The sequence below is a fragment of the Mesitornis unicolor genome, unplaced genomic scaffold (assembly GCF_000695765.1).
Source record: "Mesitornis unicolor isolate BGI_N332 unplaced genomic scaffold, ASM69576v1 scaffold13293, whole genome shotgun sequence".
Taxonomy (NCBI): domain Eukaryota; kingdom Metazoa; phylum Chordata; class Aves; order Mesitornithiformes; family Mesitornithidae; genus Mesitornis; species Mesitornis unicolor.
In genome coordinates, this window is record NW_010174083.1 from 57618 (window position 1) to 66516 (window position 8899).

Genomic DNA, 8899 nt, shown 5'->3' on the forward strand with positions numbered 1-8899 from the left:
GTGTACTCCAAGTAGACCCTGAAGTAGCTACCCTACTTTTCCATTTCAGCATGGGCTTTGATCTTTCATGATCTTTTGAATGGTCACGTGAGACCACTGTTACTGTGCTTACAGAAAGAAAAAAAAAAACCCAACATGAAAAGTATAACAAATAAGAATTACTTACTGAGTCAGTGTCATACAAATGAAAATTCATCTCAGAAACTAAAAACTACTTGCCTTGCCCCTTTGGTCATACCACTCCAAATCTGACTGCTGTAGAGCTACAATGGATGTAATAAGGAGAACATCTTAAGAGTGAAACATTAAGGTTAGCGTTATCACATTTTTGACACCAAAAACAGAGCATGACACAGGACTGACAGATGTGTCTGCCCCTGGCCCTGCCCAGATAGCCCAGACTGAGGTGCCTGGCAGTTAATGGAGAGAAATGTGTACTCTTTCCACCTCAGCAGCACCATCAGGACCTTCACCCTTCTTGCTCCAGGAGCCTGCAGCAAATACCTGGGCATTTTCTCTCGGATGGGCAGTTTCCCATCCTCCTACTGTAGATTCATTGCTCTTTCTACTCCATATCTCCTAGTCCAGCCTAACAGTCCAAACCCCACTCTATTTAATTTGTTTTACTGCTCCCTACTCCTTTCATCACATAAATTATTTATCCTCATATATCCATCCCAGAACCCAAAGCATTCCTCTGCCCTTCCAGAGCATCCACTGTCAGCTGGCGCAGCACCGCTGTCACTGTGCCTGCCTTCCCAATGTGCTGCCCTGCATAGAGCATCTCGCTCCTTCCCCCTTCCCATCCCACACTCCGGTCCAGCTGGTTTCTGGAACAACCCATCTCCCACTGCATCCAGCAGAGAAACCTCCACTCCCACTAGGCAGCAGCCTCCTCAGTGAACCTTCCTACACTTGGCAGGGTCTTCAAACCCATAAACAGTAACTGAAAAACTCAAAAAAACCCCCCATCTGCCTGGTTAGAATTTAGATAGCAAAAAAATGAGAACATATTGAAGGGGAAAAAAAAGCCAACAGACAAATAGTAGCCCTAATCCTGACCCTATTCAATTAATGAGAACTTTGCAATTGACTTTAACAAGGATCAGATTTAGCACATAATGTTTCTTTTGAGTTACAGTTTTCTCCCACTCCTGTTTTGAGTTCCTTAATGTTGTGCTTTATATTGTGTACAGGGGGAGCTATTAGTCAGAAAATTAATAAAGCTGCTAAGTAACACTGAATTGTGGAGCAGAGTACATTAATGGACTGATACATCAGCTGTTAATTAACTTGGAGTAACAGTGTTACAAGATAATCTAGCGTTATTATTTCTGACAACACACTGACTACATCCCCTTTTCTTCTCCAGGAGCAGTACCAGTTTCTGTACAAAGCTATCCTCAGCCTTGTCAGCACCAGGCAAGAAGAAAACCCTTCAGCATCTATGGACAGTAATGGCTCAGCTTTACCTGATGGAAATGCAGCTGAAAGTTTAGAATCTTTAGTTTAATTAACACATCGTATTAAACACACACATACCAACATCACACCAGTCACACCTGGAGTTTACGGTTAATATTTTCAGTTTTATACTTGGGGGTGGGGGGAAATCTGTCCAGTCACTATATATATAATCGGATCCCAACCGTTGCTCAAACCAACAGTCACTGCTGTTACCCGTGACTTTACTGGGGAACTTTTATTATTAACAATGTGTGCCTTTTCTTGAAAGATTTCTTGTAATACGTTGTTACGTCTGGACTAACTTGATTGACTTTTACAGTGTTTCTAAGAATTGAATTGTGGTATGTTTTTTCAGTATTAGTTTTTGGGTTTACTTTTAACTTAAAATTATCATATTTATAGATTTTAGGAGATTCTCAATTACAAACATGTCATGGGTTTAGTATTTGATTTATTTGCTGTATTTATAACAATTTACATTTGCTAGAAATACAACTTTTAATATAGTAGAATGTAAATAAAATACTGTTCTCCATAACATTCAACATTTTAAGACTTCGGTTAGACTTTCAGAATAGTAATCGGATACTTACTGTAAATACTGCTACTTCTGTAGTGACTCCATGGACCAAATTTATATTTATAATTGTAGATTTTTATATTTTACTACAGAGTCAGTTTTCTAGTTCTGTGTAATTGCCTTGTTAAAATTATATAGTCCAGTATGTTTTTATTTTAACAAAGTCTTCTGATATATAATTGTGCATCTCAAGCTATTAACCTTCATATAGCTGCATGTGATTTTAACTTTTTGTGAAGAAATAGAAATCATTTGTTTTGAAATGAGAAGTTTTTATGAGAATAACACCTGTACTTGGCATTGTTAAATTGTTTTTACCTATGGCATTGCAAAAATAAATATAAATATTCCAGTCTGTGCTTAGCAGTCTACCACATACAGCAAACAGTCTTCACTGTCATATGAGAGAGCTTTTACTTTCAAGAGTAAGGACTTGAGGCTGACCTGGAGATGGCTGCTCTTTCTGTGGAATCCACGAGTTCAGAAGACAGTTTTAGAAAAAGTGATGTTTTGTTATTTAATCTCTGCTCCACTTCCACCCATACCCATAGTGTTCGTGCCAGCACCTGGTTTAGCCTCTCCCAGTCGGGTCAGCCACAGGCTAATGGGCTGTCCCAGGCCTCCAAATTGCCTCCATTGCCCACTCACATGACTTCTCCATGCTGGCTTTGCTTCAGATCATTCATTTGACTGCTGAGCTCTTTGCTGCCTCCTTTGGCAAAGCAAAAGCCGAACTCTGGGAAGCAATAAAGGAACTAATCTCTGCAAGACCAAGAATGTTTCAACTTGGCTACTCACATATTTTTCCTGCTCCGGCAGGGGGATTGGACTAGATGATCTTTTGAGGTCCCTTCCAATCCCTAACGTTCTGTGATTCTGTGATATTTTCTGTGACCTTCTGAACTGGCAAGAGAAGACAGTGATTGTACTGATGGCTGCAGCAGTGAGGAGGGTGGAGGAGCCTGGAGCAGAATAGGTCTTTGTTTAAAGCTAACATAGGTCATTTTTCTCACCTTGGTACATTTGATTGCCACACTTATTATTATATTATTATTATTGAGAGCAGAGATATTCTTCTTGACTAGAATGCCTCAGAAACTAGTAGACACTATCTTAGATGAAAACTAAGAATAGGACCTGATGTGGGCTTGGAAATTTAAGTCGACTGATTCTTAAGGCAGGGGTGCATGAGGGCTCTCAGTGTGTCAGCAGACAGATTCAGACCTCTTCAGCAGTGTGACATTGAGGATAGGTGGAGCTGCAACAAAGCCAAAACAAATTTGGGTTTAGAGGAATCTAAAAAGTGAGCCCTTCAAAAAAATCCCTGTACTGTTGATGCATGAAATGAGTGTGAAGGTGCTAGACCAGGAGACAGAATGGCACAAAAATAAAAGAATAGCTGCAGTAAAGCAGACCTTTTCCTGCTCTTGTCCTCTTAAAAAAAAATCTATACACAAAATAATCAAAACAATATAATATATAGTTTGTTTTGTAAAACTGGGTTAACAGTTAACATGTTAACGTGCTTGAATTCTCTTTCACACTTGACCACTTCTCTTTATCCCACAGCAATGCTGTCCCAGGCACTATGGCTTGGGGACCCAAGGGTTTCCACTCCCCTGCCCACCAGAGCGAATGCAGGATGGGTCTCCTGTCTCAGAGCAATTCCCTTTTGCGGGTCTGGCCAGGGGCCACACAGGGCCACACAGGGAGATACACACACACACACTAGAGTGGTAGGAACAGGATTCATCACACAGGGACTAGGAACAGGAGTTAAGGCGGCGGCAGGACAGAGGGCAGTGATAGGCACAGGGTGCAGCTGCGCGAGGGTGCTTACATACACACAACCCCTTTTGCCTTCTCTCTGTTTTCCCTTGCTTATTCTTTCCCCTCTCCACCTTTACCCCTCTGTTTCTCCACCCTCGCCTCCCCATCCCTTTACAGATAAACAACCTAATTACTTCATTACCTTTCCTTCATGGGCTTCAGTTTTGTTACAGCCAGACCCAAATGTGAAACCTCTGATGCTGCCACTTGGATCACCTCAGCCATACATGGTATTAACAGGGCTACCTTGGTACTTACAGCTTTGTAAGCTTTTCTTTCCAAAAGGTCTGCACCAGAGTTTGGTCTTCCCTCACGCAACTCCCTATGAACCGCCTGACACAGCCAGGCTGTATGGTGCACTTCACAACACCTGGCAGCTGCTCACTCTTGCTCTCTGCAGCATTTTTCCCTCTGGTGACCAGCAGTTCCTCAGGATCTGTGCAGGGATCTCTGCCTCAGGCCAGGGCTGCCAGCCCTGTGCCTGCAGATACTCGTACTCACCACTTCAGTTTACAGCCATAACTGGTTGATTGAATAATTCAGAGATGAGGGAATCTACTTTTCTGAGGCATCTTTTTTCAGGTTTTACACTTTTTTTTCCCTGTGGTCCTTGTCATACCTGCATATTTGCTAATTCTGAAGTCTGGGAAGAACTGTACTGAAATATGACTTGTAAGTGCAAGCAAACTTACAATGTATCCCTAGCTAAGTTAAATGCCTCTAAGAATAGGATCTAGATTTTTTTTTCTTACTATATTGGTGTGATTTTGAGGGTAACAAGAGTTATAAATGTACTAAATGGGCTCATTGTCCTAAACATTTTTATAACATTGCTGAATTACTCATACACGTTCTTCACAGCTTTCAGGCACAATGCTGGTGCACACAAAGGTGTGTGATGGCTGCTTTTTGAAGAAGGGAGTATTTTCTTCCAGGTGGCCTGAGGGTTCCTTACAGCTTCCCCTAAAGCACTGAAATTGGCTGTGCCCCTCCATTTGCATGTCTGCGCTACATTCCATAATCATCTTAGCATATACACCTGCACTTCACCACATTAACACAAAACATGAGAAACTACAATGCCTGTGTGCTACTTCTCCAGGCTTTTCTCTAGGAAAACTGGCTTGCAGTCTCAAATAACTTCATATTTTTTGTTTTGGTATCTTCTATTAATGGATTTGCAATTGCATATAGTTGTATATACAAAGTCTTTTTTAGGCCAATTAATTCTACTGTTTTTCAAGCCTCTATGGACCAAAAGTGAAAAAAAAAAAAGGAATCCTCCTTTCTAAAATCTCATCTTGCTATAACTGTTCCTTTCAACCTAAACTGTTTTGCAGACATTTTAAAATAATCCAAGGAATCAGCTGTTGTTCAAGGTTTCTTCCAGAGATGTTTGTAATCACATTCATCATCTTAGCATGCTGACTAGTTATTTAAAACATAAGTGCTTAGGATAATCTCTTTACTCACACATATTGGTTCTGATCTAGAAAAAAAATAAGAATCATAAAAAAAATCTTCTATAATCTTCAACTGTGATGGATTACAGATTTTAATAAATGCGTGTCAGTTCCTCTTGCAGACAAAGGCCATATTCTAATTAATTTTTTTCTTGTAATCCAAGCTACAGACTCAAAAGACATAGAGCCTGCCTTTTCAAACTGGGTCAAGTGTTGGAAAGATGTTATGTATCTCCTGCAAGAAGTAGGATATTAATAAACAATGTCAGTTTTGTTTTTTTTTTTTACAAAGCTCTAAGTCATGTGTGCCAAAAAAAAACTTGCTTAGTGAACTTCCTCCTAAGAAACCATGGGTGAATAGACAGAGGTTTTTTTAAAAAAAGAAAACTTAAGTAATTTACTAACAACACTAACATTTTAGTGACTGTGGTGTGAGATTTAATACCTATGGAAAAGCTTCACAAAAATCAGCAATAAATGATGAAGTCATACAAACTCTCAGCTGTCAGTACAACAGCTTATTAAACACCTTAGTACGGACTTTGAAAATCAATTGCCTAAGCAATGCTTTATCACAATGCTTTACCTGGCACTGTTCATCGCAAAGTCCTAGGAGAAAGCGTGCCATTTCAGACCGGTTGAAATTTTCTGTGGTAAATGCTAACTTAAAGATGAGTTTAGCAAAGTTAAACTCATTTCTCTAATTGTTCCAAAGCATAAGCAGAACAGGGTTGGGGAAGAGAGAAGCAATATTGTCTTGTTGGGGTTAAAAACAGAAACAGGGATCCAACTGCTACCCTAACTCCAAGGCGTGCTCAGTTACAGTCTTCATTTTCACTACTTTCTGCAGCAAGGCTGAGGTCTGACCACCTGTTTCTGTTTCACTGGTTTGCTCATGGGTGGATTAGGGACTCTCAAAGGGACAAGAGGACAGACATCTCACTTGGGAGATGTGGCCACATTACCTCTGTCTCCTCTCTGTTTCCAAAGTGCATTCTTTCCTTTCAGAGCCAAAAAAAAGTGGGGAAAAAACCAAAACACTTCTGGCTTATGGAATTAATCCCCTTGTTTCAGTAAAGTCACAACGTGTACACTGTAATTTTGTCAGAGTGTATTTGAGATGGTCTCATGTGCCTTGATAAATTCTGCTGGACACTCAAAGCTAAATTTCTTTTTTTCTCCCCTTCCTCCTGTTAGTTTTCCAGCCTAATCACAACCATTGTACCCTGGATTTTTTTCCCTTAAACAGCTATTGTAATATGAGCTTATGCCCTTTGCCCAGCAGTCACACTTGTGTGTTCTAGTCCCTGAAAGGGATGTAACTCTCATCTGTAGGAATATCCAGGACAGAGTGTGAAACACTGAGGCAAGGAAGGCAGTCTGAGTGCAATGGGCTCAAGTACCTCCATCTCAGAAAGAAACAGATCTTATCTGTCATGGAGAGCTGGCACTAGAATAAATTCCAAAATGAAAAAATAAGAGACACACAGTGAGAAACACTCTGTTCCTTGCAGCCCAATGTGAACAAACAGCTTAAGAGCCTTTCAGCCCAGGCAGCAACAGCAGAAACCGAACCACATTTCAGCCGAGCAAGGCCCTCAAGCTGAGACAGGGAGTGAGACACCAAGTTTTCATTTCTGCCCAGGGCCCAGGGAGACATTATGCATCTGCTGCTCTGCAGCTTTCCACGTGAGCAGTTGCCTTTGTGCCCAAGCAGAAAATGTGCTAAAAAAACCTGTATTTCTTAAGATTATAGCTGAAGACGGTGTCTAGATACAGATATATAGAGAGAGATATATGTAGAGGTATACAAATATACTGATGGGTGTTAGATGTGGATACTTAAACAATCCTTGAAGTCTTCTTTTGTGAGTCTCACAAGAAGGACGGACAAGTATTTCATGTACATAGAGAAGTCCATGTGTAGACACCCTTTTGATATAACCATCTGTGTAAAAAAACAAATCCTGTTCATATACATCTTATTAGACTGTAAAGATGACATGACAACAAAACAGGATTTCAGGTTTATTTTTCAAGCAACCTTGTGTATAAGATACAATTACCTTTCTAATAATATTCAAAGATAACTGAGAAGTCTAATCTTCATACAAAAAGCTAAGCAATAAATTCATTTAAGTCTAACATTAGAAAATGAAAAGCAGCATTGCACTGGGAAACAGAAATATTCTGATACAAAATGTTTCCAAAATAGTAGCAGTGTTTCTTGAAGAAAACCCTGTAGTGCTTATTCTGTTTGTGCTCCAAAGAAATTACATGTAAAAAAATTCCTATTTTCTTTGCATACTGCGTTTCCTGGGCAGAAAAGCAAGCAAGGTGCATGCACATATAGGGAGTCACAACTCCACGGTTGTGTATTTGTGAGGTAAAGGAGGGAACAGAGAATTCTCAAGTGAAATCCTGGTCTCACCAAGCACTGGATTGGAAGGGATGAGCAGATACAAATCTAATTTTAACCCTTAGTCTTAGGTCTTTAATCTACCGGGAGAAGGAGGAGGCAGCAGAGAGCAGAACATTCATTGCAGGCTCCATCCTTGCCCCAGCTGCATGTGCCAGCCGTACAGCAGACCAACAGCCTGTACAGCCAGTGGGAAGTGAAGCAACTTTATGGAGCCAGGACTTCATCCGATATTCAGAACATGTGTGGCACTGTAACAGAATCCAAATTTGACAGTACAAAAGCATTCAGTGGTTCAGTATAAAAAGCCAGTAACAATAACACACTGCCCTTCATTTTGCCTTTTCCCTTTGGCTCCTTTCACCCTCCTCTTTGTTGGAGTTGCTATTTCATTACATCTACACAAAGAAAATCCAAATCCTGAGTAGCGAGACTTGGAGATCAAAACTTCATCTACTGCTATGGCTGCTTTTCCTACCAGGCAGAGCAACACCTGGAATTGCAGCCCCTCTGGGCCGTGATAATAGCACTACACTTCTCAGGAGGTAAAAGGCTGTGCGTTTATCAGCAAAGTGCACTTGTGAGCAAAGTTGAAAGCAGCTTCCAGCAGCAGTATTCAGCTCTAGAAAAGGGGAGCTCGAGGCTGTTGCACAGGTACCAGTGCAAATGGTATCTGCCCACGGCACTGCACCTCACAACTGGTAAAGTCTAAGCTATGCATTGCAAGAGGGTGTAGAAATCCCCGAGCAAAAGCCACAGCAGCAGCCCTGCACTGGAAGGAAGCAACTGCAGCTCTGCCAGAGAGAAGCCACACTCAGGCTCAAGTTCAGCTCTGGGATGATGCAGCCATACTGCCCCGAGAGCCAGGCTGGCTCGGCTGTGAGGACAGCACTCGGCATCGAATGAGCGGGCACGCTGGCAAACGCTCATCAGTCTGAAGTGGCACTGTGCCAACCAGCATGGACAGGCTCCCAGATGAACCCTTCAAAAGCATGAGAGCAAAAGGACAGAAGCTAACTCCAAAAGTAGAGATTCAAACCTCTAAGCCTACTGCCTTTCAAAGCTGCTTTAGAGTACACAGCCTATTCCCTTTGTAACAGTACTTAACCTGGACAAGGCACACAGTGTAAGTGGAAAGAG

At 41.3% G+C, this 8899-nt stretch overlaps 1 protein-coding gene across 1 annotated transcript in view; it reads left to right on the forward strand.

Moving 5' to 3' along the window:
• Positions 1-2402, forward strand: part of PTPRZ1 (protein tyrosine phosphatase, receptor-type, Z polypeptide 1) — a 58901-nt gene extending 56499 nt beyond the window's left edge. The window contains exon 26 of the mRNA XM_010180939.1: positions 1373-2402. Coding sequence (XP_010179241.1) covers positions 1373-1513 — 141 coding nt within the window. The 3' untranslated portion in view covers positions 1514-2402. The remainder of the gene's footprint in view (positions 1-1372) is intronic.
• The last annotated feature ends 6497 nt before the right edge of the window (positions 2403-8899 follow it).